The following is a 27564-nucleotide window of genomic DNA, read 5'->3' as shown; positions in this document are numbered from 1 at the left end:
GTGGTAAATGTGGAGAAAGTATTCATGCTCTTATCCCGTTCAAGGATTTCCTGGGAGACCCTGAGTATATTCTCCCATTTTTCTTACTGCAAATATTCTAATCATGTAGCTGAGAGGCACGCCACACACGCTCATGGGTTTGGGTGTGCACTTGCACTTCTGGTGAGAGAAGGCACACCCAAGGCTCTGTGATAATGAAGAGCAGGTTGGTGTGAGGAGGTAGCTCTGCAGTGGGGGTGACAGCTCACTCGGGTCTTCTCAGGGTGAGGCACAGCCCAGACTATCCTCTCATAGCTGTGACCCCTCTTGTTTCTCAAGTGCAAGGTCATCCAATTTATTCTCTCCCCTGTAACACACATTTTTCCCCCCTTTGGATGATTGATGGGACATAGAATCTAATTTTGAAATAATTGCCACTAGGAAAATCTTCCACCATGGAAATGTAGGCCACAAGTTTTAGTCATTTTGGCTATCATTCAGCGTGAACTGACACCTCATGTTTTGGTGTTTAAAAAAGTGATTGTTGTGTCCTTATTCCTCAATATATCCAATAAAGGGCTTCTTGGGACGACAAATCATACTATTTTGTTACTTATCAGTCCCTACTGTTGAGGAGATAAATGTATACACACGTGGGTGTATGTATCATAGATGTGTATACATACATAGTGCAAAACTTCCTTTGTAGCCAGGCAACAAGAAAATACAACTTGCTGGAATTACTATTTATTAATGTTGTTTCTTTAAAACTCTTCTGTACGGGTTTTACTTTGCACTTTTCAGATAGTAAAAATAACAACAGTCAACAGCTAATCTGTTAATGTGCTAGAAGATGGAGGAAGAATTTAGTGTTAGAATATGTATGCATTATATCCTCATAGCTAGTAATGATTTCTGATTCAGCTCTTGACATGTCAGTAGTGAGCATTTGATTAAATATTATTTAAGGACTGAACTACCTGAAACAACAGTAATACACACTTCATTTCCTCACAAGTAATTGAAAGATTATCTCAGTCACATTAAATTTCAGATTAAACACATATATAATGCTCAACATGATGAGTCCATGTTTGGACTTTTCCTCTCAAGTTTATTGCTTTTGTCGTGCTATGTTTGGGTCTCAAGTGGGTAATGTGGGAGGCTGTGACATTAGTCCAGGTTTCTCTTGACACTTGGAAAATAATGATGAGAAGGAGCTAAGAATTTCAATTCAATCGAAATCCTCAGAAAATCAGTGGACTTGAATTTGTGTCCAGGTGTGTGAAGGGGGTGGGTTATGTGTGGGTGTCTGTGTGCACAGCATGGTGGGATTTGGATAGGTGTGTTTGTATTCACAGCTTCAAAATTGCTGAGGAAATGGCAAAATCAATATTTTGTTGGGGCGCCTGGGTGGCTCAGTGGGATAAGCCTCTGCCTTCGGCTCAGGTCATGATCTCAGAGTCCTGGGAATCGAGTGCAGCATCTGGCTCTCTGCTCAGCGGGGAGCCTGCTTCCCCCCACCCCAACCCACCCCCGCCTGCTGCTCTGCCTACTTGGGATCTCTCTCTCTCTGTCAAACAAATGAATAAAATCTTTAAAAAAAATAATTAAAAGAAAAGATTTTGTTAGAGTGAGATTATGTTGACAAAGTTGGTGCAGAATTCCTGGTGATCTTTCGTGATGTAAGGAAAATTATATCTTCCATTAGCGTACTTCCTAAGGCAATAAATAAGAAGAATGACCCTATCAGAAAATGAATCAGTCATACAGTAAGAGCAGCAAATGTCATCTGGACGTATTTACCTCAAAGGAGGAGGTGAAGCATATTGATATTTCCGAGTGGGCTTTTATTGGGAACATCTCCCATTAGCACTAATGAGAGCTGTTTAGTTAAGCCACTGCTCTCTCTTGCTCAAGGCATATTTCATCCTCAATGCTAAAGCTTTGAAACTTTTTTCCCCTCTTACATGAAACTCTGGTAATTATGCTAAATGTTTAACTGTAAATATGGCTTTCTATGAGTCCTCCCTGCTGTGTGTATGAATATCTAAAAAGAACTGAGGCTTTTCATTACTATGTACTTCCCTGGTCACCAAAGCCCCTTTCAGAGTTAATCTTTCTTTCATCAATACAGAAAAGCCAAAACCCAAGAAGAAAATCTGAGTGAGTCCTTCTACTCCTCATCTGGACCCCAACCTGAATTCCTTTGATACTCAGAAGGTCTAGAAATTGTTTTGCTTCTCAGTAGAGTGGCAATCTTTTCCATCTGCCCTTCTGGAAGACCAGGCAAAGGCTACATCCAATGTGATGGAAACACTCTCTAGAATAAAATGCTGAAGGAAAATGAGAATTGAAGACAAAAAACTACCTTCAGTTATTAGGATTAAGAATATGATTATTCTAGAAGAACCCAGAATATCAATAACCTTGAAGAGTAGCAACATTGCTCTTGTGAGTCAGGCACACGTGTAAGACACATCTTCTCATTCACCCCTCTCAGCAGCCTGTCAGGAGGGATGGTTACCTCTGTCTTCAGATACAAAACTTGGTTCAAAAGCTAAGTGGCTATAAGAATCAGAGGGGAGAAAATGCTTTCCAGTGAGATAATAATAACACAGATGCCAAGGAGACAAGACTGTTTGGCCTTTGCCTTCAGATATAGCAAGAGTCATTTTTCAGGGACAGGGCATTAGCCAAGAGATCCTCTTCCTCAGTGTCAGAGTAGACATGTGGTTATAAGGCAGTGTGAAAGATCTGGATTAGACTAGGAGGGTAGCTCAGGACCGTGAACTTCTTTGCTATGTCTACCTAGTTGCTTGCTTCCAAGAACCATTCAAAAGCTAAGCTGTGGTGTCTTAAGGGCCAAGCTGTCCCCCTTTCAGTGACTGGAGCACCCAACTGTGTATCTCTGACAGCATTCTGAGCTGAACAGAGCACAGTGGAAGCATTTGTCAGATCAGTAGGGTGCATGTTAAAGGCCATCACAGTGAGGGTCCTTAATGGGCTGGCAACAACAGAGGCCAGTACTGCCATCACATCTGTCCAAGACAGACAGGTGGAATTCAGCACATTTCAAGTTTCTTCTGTCCCTATTGTGATTCCAAGTGATCTTGTACTTCCACTCCTAGTCAGGAACTCTTTGCCTCCTGGGATTCAGTTCAGAAATGAGGCCTCACATATAGCACATCCTCAGGTCTCACCAAAGGGATTGTAATTCTTTACAGAAGACCTTTAATTTTGAAAACCTCTTCCTTTTTAGAAACTGAGCTACAGCCTAAGGGTCCTTAACATAGGAAGTAACTTCAAGGCTGTTGGGTTGGTAGATAAAAAACAAACAAACAAACAAAAACACCACCATGGAAGAGTAAACTTGAAAGTTTTGCTTCTGTTTCAGGAATACAACTACTTTTCATTGGAACACAAACCCTTCATCGTGTCATTCTAAACTTCTGTATAAAAGGAACTCCTGGGTCTGTTTCTCTGTATTTACTTCTCAATCTCCTATGCAGTTACTAGATTAAAAAACATAATGAAGTCCAGTTTCTTTGAATGATTCAGCATCTTTACCCCTTTGTTAGAATTGAATGGTAAATATTACCAGTTTTCTTCATTGATTTTTTTAAATTTAATTTAATTTTTTTCAGTGTTCCAAAATTGATTCTTTGTGCACCACACCCAGTGCTCCGTGCAGTATGTGCCTGACTTAATACTCACCACCAGGCTCACCCAACACCCCACCCCCTCCCCTCCAAAACCCTCAGTTTGTTTCTCAGAGTCCATAGTTTCTCAGGGTTTCTCTCCCTCTCCGATTTCCCCCAACTCACTTCTCTCCATCTCCCAATGCCCTCCATGTTATTCCTTATGCTCCACAAATAAGTGATGGTTTTTCTCTAGAACAGGTGATATGACCAGTTAGTAGAGTGCTATTTGGGGTTTTTTGTCAACATGGACAGAATTTCCTGCCCTGAGAAGTAAATCCTTATAGAATCAGATCTCCCTGAAGTCAAACATCTTGCCATATGGTCTGTGGAAGCAAAAGGTGGTCAAAAGTTGAGTAAAAGCTGAAGAGCTGAAGACTTCTCTTGGGGGCTTGCTTCCCAGCAGGAAGGGAGGAGTCAACACAGCCCACACAGGAGGTAGCAGAGGGGAAAGAATGACACCGAAATATAAATTTATGTTTTCATCCCCCATTCACCAGGGGTAAATTTTTCTTACCACACCGTAAGGAATAAATGGGAATGTGTTACACATAGTACATGTTTATGCTCATGTTCATTGATTTGTTCTATTTCAACCTCCCCTTCTGGTAGCAGATGAAAAATAAGTTAAAAAATAATATGGCAAAAATGTATTATACTATTAACATATTGATGAGATGGAAGAAATCCAATTGTGATTGCAAATCCTCCTTATTCTTACCATTTTTCAGAACATGAATTTGAGGAAAAAATTCAAGCTAACATTTCCTGATGACTAAGTTATGGGCATAAGAGTCCTGAGGTCTATCGTTGCTGATTTAGAGAAAGTAGAAAACTGTCCTGATATTGCATAACATTCGGGACAGTACTAATATTAGCTAAATATCATAAACCATTGTGTTCTTCCAACCAGAAATGAAAATTGATATGACATAGGCTATTTATCAATCTCATAGAAGCAACGAACTATAAAAAAATACAATTGGAGATTTTCTTTTCCCAATTCAATTCAATACACACTTTTGAAAGCCTGAACAAAAGTAGTGCTAAATGGGATAGCTTCAATGAGGAAAGGGTACACTCCAGCCTGGGAGGGCTTGGGATAGAAGCCAACATGTAAGCAAATAATCTCAATGCAGTGAGATATCTGCAGGATTAACGGTAAGCACAAAGTCAGGTGTAGGGAAGGATTCTTGGTTGCTGATTCCCAAGGACGGTATTCTGACGTGAGATATATCACTAGGGTTTTGAAACACAAACACTTAATTTCCTTAGTAGAGAAAAGAGGAAAGGCCATTCTAAGAAAAGTTAACATGAATGTGCAAAATACTTTCAGGTCTAGAAAACTACAGATGCGAAGGCACTTATTATCATATCAGAACATAGGGTCATCACACCCCATCTTTCTGCCTTTGCATATGGAGCTCACTTGGCCTGAAAATAGTTTTGTTTTGTTTTATTTTTTACCATTCTTGGTTTATAGATGTTTGAACTGTGTATGTGCATTACTGGAAGACTTGGTTTTGTGTTCTAGAAAACAAACTCCGTAATGCCAGATGCTTTGTTTTTGTTGTATTCCTTAGGAACAAACCTACCACCATTATCAGGTTAACTGTGAGCTCCCAGTGCTCCTGAAACAAGTATTGCACCACAAGAGTTCAAGTCCCCGTGGACCACAGACCTGGGAGATCCATTTGTAGCTTTTTAGACTGTGGCTGGAGAACTTAGAGTATGCATAATCTCCTCCTCGGGTGAAAACTAGTAGTAAAATAATTCAGGAAGGCATTTCTGGAAGCTTAGTGCCTTTTTTGATACCATGAGGGTCCTGGATTTTAAACTTCTGTGATAGTTGCAAGGAAGTTGAGCATTAAAATCATTAATTTGTTCACTCAAAAGGCAAAGGCTGTCATTGCTGTCTTCACAATTATCCAGTTTTGATGCCTTTTTACCACCAATAGCACTGGCAGTCTAATTAATGGCAGCATCTTCTCTTACCCAGAGTATTGCAATAGTCTTCTAGCTAATGTCCCTATCTACCCCTTTGCCCTCCTGCCCCCTACATTTCATACAATAACCAATTTTGCTAAAACACAAATCAGATTTCTCACTCTTTTGCTCAAAACTCTACAGCAGCTTCCATCCCCCTTACAGAAAAACACAACATTGCAAACATTGCATGTGTTTAATACATACTCATTGAATGAATAAAATGACATGAATTAATTGAGTGCCTATGAATCACAAGAAACTGAGTTTGATATAGGGGCACAAAGACAGAGACATTCTTTTCTCTCCAGAGGTTTATATTTAGGGATGTGAATTCACAAATGGATGAATACAAAAATGATATTAATTTTTTCTTGTCAAAGCCTAAATAAAAATAGTTTGGGCACAAAAAATGAAATGGCCAGTTCTCCCTGGTTGGTAACAGAGGGTGAGGGATTTGAGTCATAAAATAGTAGAAATTCCAGGATGTTAGGGTATAAAGAGGCTTTCCAGGCAAGAGAACGACAGGAACAAATGTATTGAGGTGTGAATTCATAGCCAAAGAACAGCAAGTGCTTTAATATGGCAAGAAACAGGACATAAGATGGAAGGGGGGCAGGAAGGTTCAGAGGGTAAAAGTTGGGTTAGAAAGGATACATTAAAAGCCTTAAATGTCTGTATCTCATTGTTGAGTTTACTGTATATCTTCCAAGCAATGGGGAGTCACTAAGGATTTTAAGATGGGAGAAATTAGATTCAATTTATACATCCAGAAGTACTGGGAAGGGTCCATTAGAAAATTCAAAGTTGATTAATAGTAAGAACTGACTTTTATTGAATGCCTGTTACTTACTAGGCTCTGTGCTAGGTCCTTTACTTTTACTTCATTTAATTCTCAGAGTAGCCTATGCAATTGGTACTGTTCTCATCCCCCTTTAGAGATGGAAAGCTGAGGCAGAGAGAAGTCAAGGCTAAAGTCGAACTGTAGTAGGTTACAGAACAAAAATAGAAATCCAGAGAATCAGACTTTAGAAAACAGAGGAGAAAATGTATTAAGGAGATAAAGTTCCAGAACATAGTCTATTATCAAATGAAAGGGGTAAAGGAAGGAGGGATAGGAGCCTCACATGCTTGCTAGGCTTTTAGCTTGGATTACCCATGTATGGCTGTGTAGATTACTATGTATATGGTGGGACAAATTTAGAAGAAAAGATAATAAGACATTTTAAATATATTTGTTTTTTATATGCCTGTTGGAAATCTGGAAAACAAGTAAGCATACAAGAAAGAAGATGGACATACAGGTTTGGATCTCAGTAGGGTAGAACAAGCAGATTTGCAACAGGGGAGGTGAGGTCATAGGATAAGCAAGATCAAATATCAATAGAAGAGTGCTACTGGTTGAATTGTGTCCCCCTAAAAGATGTTGAATTCCCAACACCCTGTACCTGTGAATAAAGTCTTATTTGAAAACATATTAAGATCTTTGCAGATGATCAAGTTAAGATGAGGTCATTAAGATGGGTCCTAAATCAATATGTCTGTGTGTTTATGAAAAGAAGAAATTTGGACTCAGATGCACAGACATGGAGAACACCATGCACAGATGAAAGCAGAGAGCAGGGTGATGCATCCACAATCAAAGGAATATCACAGAGTGCCAGAAAACCACCAGAAACTAAGGGAAAGTCATGTTACAGAGTCTCCTTCACAACCTCAGAAGGAACCAAACCTTCCAACAGTTTTATCATGGATTTCTACATTTCTGTTATTTAGGCTACCAGTTTGTCATACTTTGTTCTAGCAAAGTAATACAAACCGGGAGAGCATGGAAGAGGGAGTGATTATTGATAATGACTGAGCAGATACTGTCAGTTCAAAAATGAATTTCCAGTCAAAGAAGCAGGAAAGATATTCCAAGAAAAAAAAGTGCTTATGAAAATGTATGGAAGTCTAAGAAAGGATGTGCCAGCAGTTTGCTCTGGGGTGATCACAAGCCGCAGCTGTGGAGTGGTGAGAACACAGTGATCTGTTCATAAAAGTTCCTGTAAACAGCACTCTAAAAATTTCATCTTATAATTGACAGAGAGCAATCTGAGACCCAAGGGAATGATTAAATCTGTTTTTGTTTTGTTTTGTTCTAAAATGCTCCTGTTCTGTAAATACAGTGGCAGTGGCAGCATAGTTTTTGAACCTACCAAAATGATCCCATTAAAATAGACAAAGCAAAATCAAAGGATCATGAACAATACCTGCAAATAAAACTCGGTGCTGAGATATCCCCTAATTATCAAGGGACAAACGAGGGACAGCTCTTAAGAGCCTTGTGATATTGGCAACTATGCAGGAAGCAGCAGAGGGAAGGACTTGAGAATAGAAAAACCTCCAAATTCCCAACAGCCAATCACTGGAAAGTGCAGTGTGCCTTCTAGGAGAAGGACCTAGAAATGTGTTCTCAATGATCCAATGCAAGTGTGAGTCCACAGGGACTGTAATGAAATAACATCTGAAGCTTTTGGAGCAGTTTAATTACACACAGACTGAAGACCCTTCCAAAACAAGGCTCCACATTGAAGAGAATCTGCTGGGAATAGATTCCAACTTGAGCAGGACAGGGACAGCCATGAGAAATAAAGGAGAAGGTCCAACTTCAAAGGAAGGGGCAGGAGAACAGAGGCAGCTGATGTCAGAAAATTAACAAGTGATATTCTTTTTTGTCACTCATGAGAATAAAAGAGGAATGACCTCTGGAGCTATGAAAACAGCTACACCATCCTGGCCCCCTTACACCTCCTAAAACTATATAAAAACTAAACTAACTCATTTTTAAACTCAGCAATGAGAAAAAAATCAAAACCATTATAAGAAAAAGAGAATAGAAAAAATGATGATGTTCTTACAGATAATGAAACCATGCCAAGAAAAAATGTAAAAAACAGATAAAAACCATAAACAAATATTTCAAAATGAGTTGAAAGAAATTAAGAGAATTATAAAATTATGAAAGAATAATATAAATTAGAATTAGAAAAAAAATTAAAAAGAAATGTATAGAAAAAAGTAAGATTTGACAAGAAAGATGATATAACCCAATATAGAATTCTAATTTTTTTAAAAGAAGCTCAGAAATGAAAACTCTACTAGTAGAGGTGTGATGATCCTCAAATACCATAGCTAGAAGATAAATAGAAAGCAGAAAGGAAGGAAAAAAATTAAATTAGTAAGCTATTTAAGATCAAAAGCATTCAGGGAAGTTGATTAATACAGAAGATAAAGAAGGTACAACTTAAATAAATAGGAGTCCTCAAAGAAGAATACCAAAGTAATGGAACAACAACAACAATACTCAATACTATAAATAAAGAAGGCTTGAAACTACATATTGAAACTTGAAACTAGATAATGAAGGGAAATTTGATGCAGAACAGCCCATATCAAGATACAGTCTAATAAAACCATAGGTCTTCAAAAAGAACCAAATATTCCTGAGACATCTAAACAAAAATTCAAGTTCTTTACAAGAGAAAGAATATCAGATTTTTATCAAACTTCCATGACAACACTTCATGCTAGTAAGCAATGAAATAATAGATTTAATAGACTAAAATAAATAAATTGCAGATCTTCGATTTTATATGGAATATGCATGGATTTTACAGCCATCCAAACTGACCCTCCAATGCAAAGCTTTCCCCAGATATTCTGCTTTTTTCATTGGTGTATCTCTACCATCCTCCCATCTCAGTATCACAATACCTTTACATCTGGTAGGTGAAGTTCTTTCACAGACTCTAGAAATGGGCACCAATTTTCATATAAAATTGTGCAATTTCAGGGTCCTCTTAATAGATGAAAACTTATTCCCATGCAAGTGAAGATTGGTAACCGCATGCTGTTATAAATATGCAAGAATTCTAAGAATATTGTGCCAATGCACCTTTCTTAGGGGATCTACTAGATAATAAGCTTCAGACCACCAAACATACTGCAGAGTCATTGACATAACAGCCAACAACAACAACAACAAAAAAGGTAATATGAGTAGCTTTGTTTCAAAGCAATCTTGAAAAAGAAACAGAAAGCTGAAAACAACACAATTCTGGACTTCAAGTTATATTACAAAGCTTTAGTAATCAAAACAGTATGGTACTGTTACAAAAATAGACACATAGATCAATGGAACACAATAAAAGAAAACCCACAGATAAACCCACAACTATACAGTCAATTAACCTTTGACAAAACAGGAAAGACTATCCAATGGGAAAAAGACAGTTTCTTCAATAAATGGTGTTGAGAAAACTGGACAGCAACATGCAAAAGAATGAAACTGGACCATTTTCTTACCCCATACACAAAAATAAATTCAAAATAGATTAAAGATCTAAATATGAGGGATGAAACAATAAAAATCCTAGAGGAGAACACAGGCAGTAATGTCTTTGACATCAACCATATCAACTTCTTTCTAGATATGTCTCCTGAGGCAAGGGAAACAAAAGCAAAAACAAACTATGGCAACTTCATCAAGATAAAAAGCTTTCACACAGTGAAGGAAACCATCAACAAAACTAAAAGGCAACCTATGGAATGGGAGAAGATATTTGCAAATGATATATCTGATTAAGGGTTAGTATCCAAAATATATAAAGAACTTACAAAAGTCAGCACCCAAGAACCAAATAATCCAATTAAAAAATGGGCAGAAGGCATGAATAGACATTTTTCCAAAGAAGACAAAGAGATGCCCAAGAGACACATGAAACAATGCTCAACATCACTCATCAGGGAAATGCAAATCTAAACTATAAACTCACAGAAAATGGCTAAAATCCGCAACACAAGAGTCAACAGGTGTTGGCAAGGATACAGAGGATGAGGAACTTCTTGCACTATTGTTGGGAATGCAAAACTGGTGCAGCCACTCTGGAAAATAGGATAGAGGTTCCTCAGAAAGTTAAAATAGAACTATCCTATGATCCAGCAATTACACTACTAGGTATTTACCCAAGAATGCAAAATTTATAGCACCATTATCTACACTAGCCAAATTACGGAAGCAACCAAAGTCCATTGACTGATGAAAGGATAAAGAAGATGTGATAGATAGATATATATCATTTGCATGCACACACACACGCACACACACACACAGGAATATTACTCAGCCATAAAAAAGAATGAAATCTTGCCATTTGCAACAATGCGGATGGAGCTAAAAAGTATTACATTAAGAAAAAAAAGTCAATCATGGAAAGATAGAAACCATATGATTTCACTCATATGTGGAATTTAAGAAACAAAGCAAACGACCAAAGGAAAAAAAGAGAGAGGGACAAACCAAGAAACAGACTCTCAACTATAGAAAACAAACTGATGGTTACCATGGGGCAGGTGGTTGGGGAGATGGGCTAAATAGGTGATGGGCATTAAGGAGTGCCCTTGTCGCGATGAGCACTGGGTGTTGTATGGAATTGTTGAATCACTATATTGTACACCTGAAACTATTATTACACTGTAGGTTAACTAACTGAAATTTAAACAAAAACTTTGAAAAATTTTTAAAGGGTGGTAGACTCAGAATATCACCGTTTCACAACCCCTAATGAATGAATGGATTTAGGAAATGATCATTAGTGGATGATGACATCATAAAAGAGAATATTGGGATCTCCTCAAGAAAGTAGTCAACATCACCTAATAAAAAATGATCAAACTTGAATCTGGGGTTGCCTGGGTGGCTCAGTTGCTAAGCGTCTGCCTTTGGCTCAGGTCATGATTTCAGGGTCCTAGGATCGACCCCTACATCAGCTCTCTGCTCAGGGGGAAGCCTGCTTCTCCCTCTTCCACTCCCTCTGCTTCTGTTCCCTCTCTCGCTATGTCTCTTGCTGCCAAATAAATAAATTAAATTTAAAAAAAAACTTGAATCTGATCAACACTAACTGAAGAAAACAGAAAGGACAAATGTAACCATACCACTTGTATGCAATCATCAAAACCAAGACAGCGAGAACTAGGTGGGAAATGAAAAAAAAAAAGAAAGAGGAATAACGATGTGTAAAAGAGACTTAAGATACATATCAAATAATCATCACATATAGGTCTTGTTTGGAATGTATTTCAAATAAACTCTAAAGAAAATAAGATAATCAGGAAAATATGAAAACTGGGTATTTTTTATAATATTAAATTATACTTATTTGTAATGTTATAATGGTATAGCATTTATCTTTGTCAATTATTTTAAATAAAATACTTACAGACGAAATAACATGATGGTTGGGATTTGCTTCAAGATTATCTGGTCGGGGGGCACCTGGGTGGCTCAGTGGGTTAGGCCTCCGCCTTCAGCTTGGGTCATGATCTCAGGGTCCTGGGCTCAGGCCCCGCATCAGGCTCTCTGCTCAGTGGGGAGCCTGCTTACACCTCTCTCTCTGCCTGCTGCACTGCCTACTTGTGATCTCTCTGTCAAATAAATAAAATAAAATATTTTAAAAAAAAGATTATCTGGTGGCAGGGAGTAAGTGAAGGTATAGATAAAAAATTATGTATTGTGCATACATGTATCAATAATTACTTAATTTGGTTGATGCATATAGTGAACTCAATACACTATTTTTTCTCTTTTTGTATATGTTTGAAATTTTTAATAATAAAACAGTTTTTAGAAGACATCAAGAGTGTTTTAAAGCACTTGCACTGTAATACTTTAGACTTGCATTGTGCCCTAAGAGAAATCCATCTCCTGAGTACCACTGAGCACATAAAGAAACTGAACAGAAAGGGTGTGTGTAGATTGTCAAAGTGGCAAATCCCTTCTATACCTGAGTTTCTGACACATTTCACCTCACTCTTGATATTTCAAGTCAGTGGATTGCCTTTAATGAGGCTGAAGATTACAAGGACTTCTCAAAGCGAACATTTAAGAAAAAGGGTACTTGCTAAGCAGTTATCTTTGGGTCTTAAATTAATAAGCCACTAAAGTGACTGTTTCTTGTGTGCTTGCGTATAGTGGCTTGCAGAAAAGAAAAGCAGCCTTGGTGTTTGAATTATAAATGATCACTCATTTCTTTCTTCTTCTCCATGTTTTCTTTCTAGATATTTCCACACAATCTACTTAGGTATTCGAAGTCGACAGAGTGGGGAGAATGACAGATGGAGGTTTTACTGGAAAATGGTGTATGAGTATGCAGATGTGAGTATGCTGCATTTGCTAGCCACCTTTCTGGAAAGTGCTCCACAGCTGGTCCTGCAGCTCTGCATTATCGTACAGACTCATAGCTTACAGGCCCTCCAAGGTAAGGGCTTGTAATTTGGTTTCTGACTTTGGGGAGACTGGCTATTTTTGTTACAATCCAAAAACTGTTCTAATGCCCTTTATCGACAGAGGCCATGGTTGTCCCTATTCTATGTCTGCTCTTTGACATGAGAATTTGTGAATGATGAATATTTTCTTCTTCACGATTACTTGTGAAAGCTAATTTGCAAAAAGACAATTCTTTTTTGCCTTCAAGCTGCTATCTGAGTAGGAAAAATATTTCTACGATTTTACGTTTGGTCAGAATGAAAATAGAGGCAACCGGGTTTTTCTGGTTTGTGTGTTAGAGTACTTTCAAAAACCTTGAAAAAAATAATCCTAGTTCTCTCTCTTTCTAATAATATTCATACACATATTTGAATATGAGGGTAATCACTATCATTTCCTTCTGACATCAAGAAACAGAGATTAAAAGGAAATGGTAGATTACCACAATACTGGTTTTAAAGTCATAGGAGAAAAAATGTCAATATTTAACAATACACTGTTTATGTACTACTAAGTTTTATAAAACAAATATTTTCAGATTAATATTTTTGTGTTTTGCTGTCTTGTTTGATAACCTCGTCAGTTAGACTGTCGCTTATCTGCCCTGATGTTTCCTTAGGCTCTGCTATTCAAATCTTTTCTAGCAGCAAGAAGATCAGACAGACCAGTGGGTGCCGAGGTGAATAAATGGGTGGATGAATAGCCATGTTCTAAATAATCAGCTTCCTGGCAATTTGTCTATCCTATAACTAAATAGATTTTGTGAATCAGTTAACGTATTATAACAAGCTCATTTTGTTTCCATCTCATTTAGAGCCTTGGCTGTGTCTTCCTCTATGTGCATGCATGTTGGTGTCCCATTCTGGGCCATGCTCTAACTTGAGATTTGATCTAGTTGGTCCAGGAATCTCTATAGTGTCCTTATAACATTTTATAGCAAATAGCACATTAGTTTAGACTGAGCACATTAATTAGAGAGGTAGGGGACATATTAGAGGAAAAGAAAAATGGAGAGTGTACTGGTAGCCAGGGGCCCGTTTCTTTGTGAATGTCTGGCCAATCCTGGCTCTGCACTAGAATAGCTTTGGTCCAAGGAGTTTGAGAAAAGGGTCAAAGAGATCCATAGGGTATGATTCACAAATGCTAGAAAGCAAATTGGAAGAAAGAGAAAGTGGTGCGTTAGCACAGAAACAGATGAGTAAAGCCTGGAGAAAACAAGACGTATAAATTAGCTGCAGACGACTGTCTTTAGTGGTGAAAGACCACAGGCTACAGAGGGAGGATCTGGCTTTGGTCACTCACTTCCTTGCTGTGAGACCTTGTGCAGGTCATTTAATGTCTCTGGGCCCCCACTTCTCAAATGTAAAGGTCACCAAGGAAACTAGATGATCTCCAAACTCCTTGGAGCTCTGTTCCATCTTTGCATCAGTGAATGCCCAGTAACCAGCATCACAGGGCCAAAGATATGTCTTAGGAAATGGTCTGTAAATAAGGACACAAATTTGGAGGCAGCATCAAACTAAATCTCTATCAAAGAATCTGGTACTGGGGCACCTGGGTGGCTCAGCGGGTTAAAGCCTCTGCCTTCAACTCAGGTCATGATCCCAGGGTCCTGGGATCGAGCCCCGCATCGGGCTCTCTGCTCAGCAGGGAGCCTGCTTCTCTCTCTTTCTCTCTCTCTCTCTGCCTCTCTGCCTACTTGTGATCTCTCTCTCTGTGTCAAATAAATAAATAAGTTTAAAAAAAAAAAAAGAATCTGGTACTTATCTCCAGAACAACTTGGCTACCTCTTAGTATAATTATGCAAGAGAAGGGGAACCTGGGTGCCTCAGCTGGTTAAGCGTCTGCCTATAGCTCAGGTCATGATCTCAGGGTCTTGGGATCAAGGCCTTCTCTGTTCAGTGGGGAGTCTGCCTCTCCCTCTCCCTCTGATCCTTCTCCCCACTTGTGCTCTTTCTCTTTGTCTCAAATATATAAATAAAATCTTAAAAATAATAATAGTAATTACACAAAAGGAAAACCCAGGCACAAATGTGGAGAGTTACAAGCTGCCTTCCCATGACCCAAGATTACTCAGGGTCCCTACTGGTTTTCTAAAAGATTTAGAAAATCATAAAGAAGTTTTTATTCTAAAGATGGTGGACATAGAGCAAGAAAGGCGAGAGGGCCTAAGAAAATGAGATCACTTTGGTTGGAGAGTTTTATATAATTTTATAGAAAAAGAAATAGAAATCAATCCTTACTTTTTCTCAGATTACTCATTCTAAGCCAAGGAATCAAAATTTCTGTTTCACAGAGTTGTGGCTCTTCACTGACACCTGGTGTCCCCAGCTTATCTGTTAAACTCACATTTGCATGAGGCTTACTATGGGATCCAGACCTCCTCCTCGTCCTTGGCCAAGGCAAGCCATGCTGTCAAAATTGGGAAGCTGTAGGGGAAATGTGTTCTGTATCACTCCCAAGGTGGTCAAAAGACAGGCTGACTCAAAGATCACTAGGACCAATGCAAGTCATTGAGTGCAGGATGAGGAATTAGTCTTCTGGGTGGGTCTTGGTGTTGCCATATTTTAACAAGGGAAGTGGGCAGAAAGTTATGTCAAAAGACCAAGCAGTGGAAAATACATGACAACAAAAAACAACCACAAAACCTCCAGCAAATGCAGGTGAGCCCAGGAAACACTAAATCAGTTTGCATTTTGTGGAGAAACCTCTCTTCAGAGAGAGCTTCCAAATTCAACCTTCCACTGATAGGTGATCCCACTTAAAATGAACAAGCTTATAAATTAAACGTTGTGAATAAATTACAGGAACAGAGATGTTCCCTTCTAGAAGAAAAATAAAAGTGATAGAAGTTAGTCTGACATATATTTTCATATACATTTATGGTACAAGATTCTTGGGATTTATATATTAAAAAAAACTTTCTCCAATGGATGCAAATAATCAATAGCATGAACCCTCTGAAGTATTTGCAAATAGCTCTGAATTAAAATCTGTAAAATATCCTTATTTAGCAGGTAGAGAGTGGTCCTAAGTCTGCATGTAATTCTTGTATATGCCTCTCTAGAATTACTAGTTTTTAAGATTGAAACAATAATGCCTTTTTCTCCCCAATTTCAACCATCTATTACTCTCTGAAGGACACTCTTTTAAAAACCAATAAGAAAATCAAAGAGATGTGACATTTTAAAATAGATGCTTAAAAATTGCATTTTCCTTGTAAAGTTGGCATCACCTGAAAACACTGTTAGCTATGAAAATCCTTTCTCAGCATTCCTTACTTATTGAATAATTAAGTCAGAGGTGCCTCATCGGATGGGAGGCTGACAGGCTCTGTGGTGAACCATGCAAGTAAAGTGTCATGGTTTCTCAGCTGACACTATCCCAGGAAGGACAATTTGGCTCCTGCCCTGAGACCAGAAACCAGAATAAGGCAGAAACTTGAAGATGAACATCCAGTCTTTTTACTCCATGTTATTACCTTAGACACAACAGCTGCCCTTCATTGGATCTGGAGTTTTCCTGTGAAAATATGTCTCTGAAGTTAAGAAACACTCAAGAGGGTCCAACTGTACGTGCTTAGCTAAGGTGACAGTGCGGAAGTTACCAGTATACACTTCATTATGATTTTCCAATCCAGTTCCACATCCCTGCCAGAAGAAGAAGAAGAGACAAACAGAAAGAGAGAGAAAGAGGGAGAGAGCAATGCAGGAAGGAAGGAAAGAAAGAGGGATGGAGAGAGAGAGGGAGGGAGAAAGACTGGCTGGTAAACCAAGATGGGTAATGGTGCACCTGTTCATCTTAATTTGAGGACACTGTTCTTGGTGTTAAAGATGTTAAGATGTAGGGGCGCCTGGGTGGCTCAGTGGGTTAAGCCTCTGCCTTCAGCTTGGGTGGTGATCCCAGGGTCCTGGGATGGAGCACCACATCACATCGGGCTCCCTGCTCGGCAAGGGGCCTGCTTCCCCCTCCCTCTGCCTGCTTCTCTGCCTACTTGTGATCTCTCTCTCTCTCTCTCTGTGTCAAATAAATAAATAAAATCTTTCAAAAAAGAATATATATATATATATATATATATATATATATATATATATGATGTTAAGATATGGTCCAAGGCCTGCCTGTCCTGTTTTCAAACAACATCTCAAGCCCATCCTGGGCCTTTGATTATATCTAAATGGTACAGGGAAAGGTAAACAGTTGACTGTCTACCTTCTGTAGAAAGAAACTACCTTGCCTGGCCTTTTGGATGTAAAATAAACAAGCTGCACCTGGAGGGTCTCTAAGTCACTTTGAGTTTTGTGAGTGCGATTCTCTGAATACTTGGTTTTGGTTGTGTAGCCTCCCAAGGTGGTGGAGAAGATATTGATGCATGTGCATACAAGAGTCCACAGGTCTTCCCAAGTGATATAGCGTTGCTCAGAGCCTGGATCCATGCTCCATGGACCAGCCCAGAGAATGCTGTGCAGGATCATGGCACACCATGTATTTATCCTTTCCTCTGTGTGTGTGTGTGTGTGTGTGTGTGTGTGTGTGTGTGTAAGCCACAGCCCAGGCTGTTACAGCTCAGTCACCTGGCTCTGGCAGCCAGGTATGCATGCCCACCAGTGAAACCATCATGAAGGAACACTGATATCTCATAAGGAAACATCTTGGTAAACCAGAAGGAATAGGGCCTTTGTGACATATAAATTGGATGTCAATCTGTGAACCCAAATGTTTCCACTTTTTTCAGCGGCCTTCAGTTCTTCATTTCTAATTTTCACATTTACTTGTCATTACTAGAAAATCTCATTTTATACTTGATGTGTACTTAGCTGTGATGTGCAGAGTGAACGACAAACAAATGCCTTCCCCACAGGCCATGTGTCCAGGACAGCTTTGTTGAGCAAGAAAAACACCAACTCCTACTTCGATTCTGATTTTTCAGATCCCAAACCCCACATGTTGCCCCTTTTGCCAACAGTTTATCCTGAATACCTCATGAAAAGAAGAGAGGAAAGCAGGCTGGGAGAAGATTTTTTAATTATTCTTTTCCTGTCTTGCCTCCCATGAGACCACTGTGAAAATCACAAGTAAGGGGGCTGTCCTCAAACATCTGGTACTGTGCCCAGAAAACTCCGGGAACTAAGACATCCCCAAAGTGAGAAAACACCTCATTTGTCATGACCTGATGAGGACTTTCAAGACCTAAAACATGGGATGTCCAGTCACTCAACCTCAGGGTCAAACAAGTAGAGTCACACCCCACCGTTCTACACGGTTCAGGTCAGAGAAGAAACCCAGCTGTCTCCAGGACCAGGGCCTTCCTCCTCTGCCGGTTACCTGTCTCTGCATGTGCCTGGATCCACCTCTGGGAGTCTTCAAGGCAAGAGTGCCAGCCTATGAGTGGGACTCTGTCCCACATCCCTTTAGATCTGTCTACTTTGCAGTTGCTATTTTCTTTCGTTAATTAACACATTTATCAAATGTCTATAATGTGCATGATGGTGTGTGAACCTCTGCACAATTTGTCCTAAAAAAAGTTCATGTTTTTATTAAAAGTTTATAATGTGACATTATAAACAACATCACAATACATATTTAGAAACACCTAATTTATCTGGGTGTATTCTAGAGTATTCCATTTTCTAGATGGGATACTTTAAATGAGAGGAGCCCTTAGAATATATCTAGCTTACCCTCCCCAATTGAGGGGTCACCGAGCCTCTGCTTGAGCCCATTGTTCATTATATGGTACTTGTGATTGAATCACAGACTCCGTTGGAAAAGGCCTTCCCAGGCATCTAGGCTGTCACTCTACCTGACATGTGTATATCTGATCAGTTCTGCCTTCTCTCATTCCATTCAATGTCAGGGTTCACCACATCATCGTAAGTCTGATAAGCCAAAGCTCTTCTCTCCAAACAGTACCCCATCTTCTCTGTAGAATGTTCTTCTGATGCCCTTAGTCCATTGAACATTCATGCCAAACAGGTTACTTTCAGTCCATGGGCACAGTTGTCTTCTCCAGTTGAGCCAAACACTTCACAAGAATCATTTTGGGCCTCTGAAGCTATTCATTTTAACCGCCTTGTTCTTGTGACCACTTAGTTTTAATTAGCTAGCATATAAACTGATAAAATCTGAATGTGGAAAAAAGAACTGTTTCTATGAATTCGGTGCTGACAGTTTCAGGAACAGTGGATCAGACCAGAACAGGACAGTGCTTTCCTAACCAGGCAGCATCAAATGTCAGGACCCCTCTCTTGTCACCTGTTGTCTGGTCCTCAGAATTGGTCTGTGCTGCCCTGGGGGCTGTGGGTCGTGAGCACTACACCCGGATCTCTGTAGCCACCAGTTTTCTTTTGCTCATGGCTAACCAACAGCTGTATGCACCTGCTTCCAACATCCCTGGATGACTCCATGGGGTTTAGTACTGTATCTCTGAATATTAGGTCTTTTTTTTTTTTCTTTTTGTGATGATATGTCAGTTAGAGTGCCATCCCTCATCAGGAATGCAGAACATGTTAGATATTTAAATTTAAATATTTAAATTTTAAGAGATTTAAATCAGAAGATCTACTCCAATGGGTGCTGGGATGCTGAAAGGAAAAAATGCAGATGTGATCAAAGTAAGAGATTCCTAATTAAAGGGAGAAGCTCTCCTCTACTCCCTAGGGCCAGGGGAATGAAGGAAGAAGTGCTCAGATCTCTGGGGGTGGCACAGCCTGGTGGGTGTGGGTGACAAAGGGGCAGGGCATAGGGGCTACTGAGACTGCCCCGGGGAACCCCCCAGGATGGAGCAAGGCCCCCTGGACATGGTGAGGCTGTGTGGCTGCAAGCCAAAAGAAGCTGGGGACAGAAGGCAGGAGCTTTAGGGGCCAGTGAGAATAGGATGCTGATCTGAGGAGGAATCCAGAAAAAAGTCTCCTTTCCTCTCCTCCTACCTCCTAACATGCTGCCATTGCTACCTCTCAGCAGAACTTAATGGGAAACCAGCTGGTCAGGGTGTCGGGGAAACCTCCACAGGCCCAGGCCCATCTCTCAGGCAAGAGGTAACCCATTCCCCATGCTGCTTTGTTACTGGCCTGCTTGTGGCTGAGAAATGATAACCAAGCTTGTTAAAGCCAGAAAGACCACTGTATGGGAAAAATGCACAGGCTTTAGATCACGGACATTGTGTCATATGAAAGATATCCAAGCAGCCAAATTTGGCAATTGATATGTCTTCCTTCAGTGTATGACCCCTAGAGCTCAAGTGGCCACACAGCAGTGTCCAGCAGTCCTTCCTGATTTCTCCTTGAAAATCACTGTCCTGCCCCCAAACTCACTGCTTCCTCATCCTCACAATGCTCTGCATCTTGCACTCTGAACTGCTGGCCTCACTTCTTATTTGAGTGAGAAGACAGAAGCAGTCAACCTAGCTGCTTTATTTTCCATTCTAACTATACTGCTCTACCAGTTTCTGTGCCTGTCTACCTGGGGTCCCTCTGTTTACAAGGATAAATTGTGCACAAGCCTATCCATCCACCCCTCCTCTGTGCTAGATTCCATCCCTGCTCACCTACTCAAGCATCTTGTTGGTGAAATTAGCCTCTCTTCCTCTCCTGCATTATCAACTTTTCCTTTTACTGGATTGTTGCCAGCACCTATAACCAAGCATCCTGTAATCACTTTCATCTTTATTAAAAACAAAAATTGCCCCTTATCACCTATTACCATCATAACTTCTTGCTATTACAAACTCCTTGAAAGATTTGTCTACCTTCTCTCCTCTTCCTCACTTCCTATTCTCTAGATCTGTTTTTGTTTTATAATTTTAAAACATTATTTTTGAAGTATACAACATACACCGGAAAGTAGACCATCATCATAAGAAACCACTACCAAGAGAACATGAGCAGAATCACAGAAGTTCTGGGCTTCACACATCCACACCAACATCTCCTCCATTCTCCCTCAGTGGGATCACTCTTCTGATAAATGGGTTTTCCAGTTTTTTGAGCTTTCTACAAATAGAATCATACATTATTGTGCATGGGTGTTAATGTGCACATCTGTGTGTTTCTGTTTTTCATTCAGCATTATACATGTAGCTGTAACTCATTTTCATCATTCTAAAATAATCCATTGTAAGAATAAATCTCAGTTTACTTATCCGATCTACTATTGTTGATGGGTGCCTGGTTTTTTTTCCGTCTGGAGGTATTATGAATTATGATACTGTGGATGGTTTTTACGTGCCTTTACACATACATACATATTTCTCTTGGGTTGAGACCTAAGAGTGAAATCACTGAGTCATAGAGTACAGGCACGTTGAACTTTAGCAGATGATGCCAAAGTATTTTCCAAAGTGGTCATACCAATTCATAATCATTCCTAGAGTAATGTGTTTTTGTTGATTGCTCCAAATCTTCTCCAAAATTTAGCTTCATTGGTCTTCTTAATTCTAGCCATGAGTAGGATCTCAGTGTGTTTTTAATTTGCATTTTCTAATAATGATCAAGCTAAAAAACATCCTTGATTATTCTCTTCTTCTTCACACCTTTTACCCATCCATCAACAAGTTCTATCTGCTCCACCCTCAAAATACATCTCAAAGCTGATCACCATACACCAGCTCCACTGCACCCTCATCCAAGCTACAACCTATCTAGACTTCTCCAATGAACTGCTCTCCCTGCTTCATCTTTGCTTCCACGTGGTCTATTTGCCATACAGCAGTCATAGTGATCTTTGTATCTTTTTATCACTTTACTTCCCTCTTTAAAACTCTGATGAGTCTTTATTACGATTAAAACAAGCTCAACATTTTTGTAATGAGTGTGAGACAAGGTGCCCTGGTTTGGTACCTCCACACCTCTCTACTCTTCCCCTACTCACTCAGTCCGGAAGAATTGACCCACTATTTCTTATACATGTCCTATTGGCATTTGCTGTTCCCCTGCTTTCTTATTCTCTCAGGTCTTTACATGACTCATCCTCTTCACTCAGGACCACACTCAAGCATCACTACTAAAACTCACATCATCTTCCCCACCAATAGACTTTCTCTCTCCCTCCTTCTTTACTCTGTGTTATTTTTCACCATAGCCAATTGAAATTTAATTCATTCACATGAATTGTTGTTATTATTGTTCTCTGTCATCCCTACTGGAGGGCAAGCTGCATGAGAACAAGCAATATAGAGATGAGACTGAAAAATAGAAAGCACTCAAAAAGTATTTAACTAAAGAATTTAGTGTGTAATTACCATGCTCAGGATCTACTTTATTTTTCACTGGTTTCTCAATTGGACTACGCAGTATATAGTGCTGGTTAAGTTTCCACAGAATATCATAGTACTATTTTACATGAATGAGAGACATAATATAAGCTCCCCTAAAATAATTGTATTTTTAAGACTTCTACAAATTTGGAAATTTTAAAATATTACCTTTTAATTCTCTATTGCATCTGTTATTAAAGATAGAATGGAAAGCACAAATACACACAAAGAAAATCAAGACTGTCTTCCTAACAAAAGTTATAAAAATCCTGCCACTGAGAAATAATTAGTGATTATATGTTTTTGCTTATTCTTATAGACTTCTCTCACATTTTAGCATATATTTCATTAAAATATGGATACTGTTTTATAATTCCTTCTTGTGGCAACACACCATGAACATATGTTCGTAATTATGTGTATATAGTTTCTACATCGATTCTAACAAGTGCATAATTTACTAACATGGATTATCTTTTTCTTTTCTATTAATTCCCTGTTTTTAAAATTATGACTTACCAAATTATATTAAGAACTAAATCTTTGCAGACAGCCTTATTTATTTCTTAAAGATAAATACATAAAAGTAAAATTTCTGGATTTAAGGACAGAGTTTGAAGGCTTTTGGTACTTAATGTCAAAGTGGCAATTTTAAAGTACACTTCTTAAGAAGAATTCTGCAAGGTCTCAAGTTTCTGATCCATATGCACAGGAAGTCAGTGAGGACAACAATCATGACAAGGACTGAGAAATAGGCAAATCTCTTGATATGTAGGAAAGAGCTCTTAATAGTGCCCGTTTGAATATGAGGGGCTTAATTCCAAGAAGTGTCCTAATTTCTTCCCTTGTTACTTCATTGTATCCATCTTTCTAAACTTTATTGAATCTAGGCAGGAGCATTTCATTGTTGAAGCAAAATTTTAAGAACAGCTTCATCAGAGACTTTTGATGTGAACCAAAATTGTAAGAAAAGCAGATGCAAGTTCCTCAAAATATATGACAAAAATCTGACCAAAGAAAATTTGTAAAGAGTTAAACCATACAAAAATTACAAAGCAGAAACCTCTACACTGAACAGTTGTGATCTCTTTTGGCTTTATGAACATACTGAATTTATGCAATAGCATTTGGTGCAAAACCTGTTGGATATTAAAAAAAATAAATAAAAGGCAGCGTGTCCTTCCTTCCAGGTGCTGACAAATACAGTAGAGGCTGCCAAGAACAACAGTAAGGTTAGCAATGATGCCTGCACTCAAAGGCTATTACACTTTCCTTCCTGGCAGCATGGACCACCACACTTGGCACATACTAGGCAATCAATGGGCATTTGTTGGATAAAATGAAGAATGAATGCCTGCTCTGTGACAGAGCCCTATGCTAGGTGTGATTGATATAAAAACAAATGGCACAGCCCCGGCTCTCAAAGAATCCAGCCAACTGGAAAAGAAAGACCAAAAAGCCATTTTAACTCTATTATACTCTACGTTCTGTTTGTGGCCGTGTTAAGACCCTTTGGTGACACAGAATGATCTCTTATGGAGAATGATACAGAGAAAGTAGAATTGCCATGTTTACCGTCTGTGTTCAAAAAAGAAGTCAAAGAATATTGGAAGAATCGGGGAAATTTTCATGAAAAGAATGGCCTCTGAGCTGGGTCGCAAACAACATTGTTTTCATACTCTATTAAAAAAAAATAAAATAAAAATGTGAACAAAACCAGAAGGGGGAGGCTAATGGTTTTGTCTATACCTGTCTGTTCAGTAATGTTGGTGATACTAGTCCCCTCAAAGCAGTGGGATTGTTGGTGTTATTTATAGCACAGGATTAAGATTTATTTCTCATCTTTTCTAGTAGCAGAGGAAGTCCTTGCATATGCACTTTTAAAGAAATACTGCCTATTTTCCTCTATCTCTTACTTTTCAGCCTGAGTTTTTGCATTGTTCACTACTTGGGATTCTCAATAGATAAATCAATAAAATAGTAAACTGCCAGTCTGCTTAATTGATACATATAAGAAGTTGAGTTTTAAAGACTATTAAAAACTTTGTAGGGAGAGACAACAAAACTGACGTGACGTGTCGACCCTATTGCTTCACCCTATTGAAAAGTATTGGCAGAAAAAATGAGGAGAGTCATGGGGGTAATGATATTATCGATCTCTTTATTTCACATTCAATAGCCTCTGAGTCATGGTACCTCCCCAAGTTATACTTAGAAGAAAAGAGTTGCTTCATTTGCTTATCATTGATTCAAGTGCTTGAAATCAACTCTGTATGGTATATCAGCGCCCAGCACAGCTGTGAATAGTTTTGAATTTGAATCATTTTGAACATAATATGAAATAAGGGCCTGACTATTTTTAGGTTCTACTTAATTATCTCCAATAATCAAGCACAAATCTTGGTATTTTTCCACTCAGTCTTCCCTCTCTCTCCCTCTCTCCTTCCCTGTGAGACGTGAGTGAGTTTGTATGCATGTTCAGGCATAGGATCCCAAACGGGGATATGGATGGGGTCAACAGGTAATAATAATTGTGCATGTATGAGAAGACACCCAGAGAGATGCGCAAAGTGGTTGCTATAACCCTGTTAGAACAAAGAGGCACCCATAAATAAAAGGCTGTGAATAGCGTCCCCAAACCCTGGCTCTTCCTTTGCCTTTCTCACAGCTTTGTTTTGCCAACCTTCAACCTCCCAAAAATTTCAGTAGTGTTTCAACACTTCACAACTTCAGGGACACAGAAGTCCATGTTTATTTCCCATTAACCTGACCTTTAGCCCAAACTCAGAGCATGTATTTACTCTCACTGACTATCAACATACTGTAATTATTATTTCTAAACACTAAAAATGACTACTGTGAATAGTCGAAATACTGACTGAGCAGGGAAAAGGCAAGGTCAACTTAATACAAAATTCACAAGTGCCATACTATGGCATTTCCCCAAATACCTTTTTTTTTTCTTCTTTTCTAGGAAGCCACAGAGAGTTTGAAAGTTAAGATTTTCTGACTCAATTCTGACTGGGTAGATGAGGGAAGCTCCCACAATGGCTTGAATAGTTTTCCTGATGAAACCTGTTCTTTGTGTACAACTTTTGCTATTCCAAAGCATGCATTCCAGTCTAGAAATGCATTTTGCATTTATTCAGCAGATTGGAATTTGACTCTTAAAGCATACCTTAGACATGTAAATTAATACTTTCTTGATGACTCAGCAGGATAAAGAACTATGATCATTTCCAGTTGAATGGTGCAAGGAAGGCTTTTTTTTTTTTTTTTTATTAATGTCCCACTCGTGCATAAGACTGTGTATGTATGAGAGATCCAGAGTCCTGCATGCTGTCAGAGCCAGATGCAGGCAGGAGGAAAAAGAAGCAACTGATTCAATTGGTATGTAAACAGTCCTCCCTATAAAACTAGGGGAGACTCACTCCTCAAAGCTCACAATGAGCCACTGATTGCAGAAGGATAGGGCCCGCAGAGTGCTGCCTGCCTAAGATTTGGTCAGCACTTTCATTGTGATCCTAAATTTCCAAGCTTTCCACTCAGCTGTAGGAAAAGTCTGAGAGCCTGGTAGATGAACAAGACTCCAAAACTCCAAAACTTTTTAACCATTCATAAGATTATCAATTCAGACACTTAGACAAGTCTATGGCACTCCAGTGCTCAGTATGGGTTGGAATGTAGGAGTTTCCAGTGTGTAGGCTTCAGCAAAAGCCAGAACTTCCAGATTTTTGTGAGCTAAAACACTAAATTAAAATTCAAACATAAGAAATGTAAAGCATAGCTTCTATAATGTAAATAGGGCACAAATATTTTTGATCTAAGCTTTAAGAATAAACGACTGAGTCAATAAATGCACAGGCTGTAAATATCACAGACTTTTAAAAATCAACATAGAAAAAAGTAAAGTAGCTACAAAAACCATTTGAAGTAAATTGCATTTTTTTAAAATATTTTATTTATTTATTTGACAGACAGAGATCACAAGTAGGCAGAGAGGCAGGCAAAGAGAGAGGGAGGGAAGCAGGCTCCCTGCTGAGCAGAGAGCCTGATGTGGGACTCGATCCCAGAACCCTAGGATCATGACCTGAGCCGAAAGCAGAGGCTTTAACCCACTGAGCCACCCAGGTGCCCCATGAGTTGCATTTTTAAAATGATCTTATTTTTGTTTATTTGAGAGAGAGAGTGCATGACTGGGAGGAGGAACAGAGGGAGAGGGAGAGAATCTCAAGTAGATTCTATGCTAAGCCTGTTGTGGGGCTTGATCTCATAAACCCAAAATCATGACCTGAGCTGAAATCAAGAGTCAGGCATTCAACTGACTGAGCCACCCAGGTGTCCTTGAAATAAATTGTATTTTTGAAATGTTTTGTGAACATAGAAGGAGTCATTAATTTCAAATTCAAGGATTCTAAGAAATGTCATGAAAGATGGAGTATTGGATGTTAAAAAATAAGTGAAATGAGGGGCGCCTGGATGGCTTAGTCAGTTAAGCATCAGAATCTTGATTTCAGCACAGGTCGGAATCCCTTATGAGACTGAGTTCTGCACAAGGCATGGAACATGCTTGAGATTCTCTCTCTCTCCTTCTCCCTCCTCCCCTAACCTCCACTATCTCTCTCCTTCTCTAAAAAAAAAAAAAAAAGAGAGAGAGAGAGAGAGAGAGAGAGACAGAGAGAGAGAGAGAGAAATTATTGGTGAATGCTTAGGAGATCTCCTGGGCCCTGAAGTGGAAATCAGAGCATGAGACATTTGTATAATCATACTGCCAACCCCAGGAAACTGGAAGGGAATAACATAAACTTGAAGCTCAAGGGGCCTCAAAACCACTCTTTGTTACTAAGGTCCAGCAACAGATCTCTCAACAATAGGTTGCAGTGTCTTAATTAGGACCTAAGGGAATTTTCATTAATTATTACATTCATTTACTCAATAAACATTTGTTGAGTGCCCATCCATGACAGACACTGAATTGGATACTAGGCAAATAAAGATCACTAAAACCATTTACCCCTGAAGAGCTTCCAGGCTAGTAATGATGAGCAACATACAAACAACTAAGTATAAATATTGTCATAGGTACCATGATGAAAACAGACCCAGAGGACAGTTGGAGACCCAAAGAAGGGAGTCACCATCTCTACCTGGAAAAGATGGGAAAGGTTTTATACATATTTCAACTAGAACTAAGTTGATAGTTTAAGGCAGTAAAAATAGAAGAGATTACCTAGGGAGAGATCAGTGGAGGAGGAAAAGGCTAAGAACAGAATCCTGAGGTTATCACCTATTAAGAGTCTAGAATGGAAGGAGAGCCAGTAGAACAGAAGGACATAAGA

At 39.1% G+C, this 27564-nt stretch overlaps 1 protein-coding gene across 1 annotated transcript in view; it reads left to right on the top strand.

Annotated features, from left to right (window-relative positions):
* XKR4 (XK related 4) overlaps window positions 1-27564 on the top strand; it is a gene marked incomplete at both ends in the record, with an annotated part of 404143 nt that overhangs the window by 242461 nt on the left and 134118 nt on the right. Inside the window, one exon of the mRNA XM_080801398.1 lies at window positions 12765-12964. Coding sequence (XP_080657524.1) covers window positions 12765-12964 — 200 coding nt within the window. The remainder of the gene's footprint in view (window positions 1-12764; window positions 12965-27564) is intronic.

Source organism: Martes martes (genome assembly GCF_963455335.1).
Source record: "Martes martes genome assembly, chromosome: 4".
Taxonomy (NCBI): domain Eukaryota; kingdom Metazoa; phylum Chordata; class Mammalia; order Carnivora; family Mustelidae; genus Martes; species Martes martes.
This window is presented reverse-complemented; position numbering and strand designations above follow the sequence as displayed.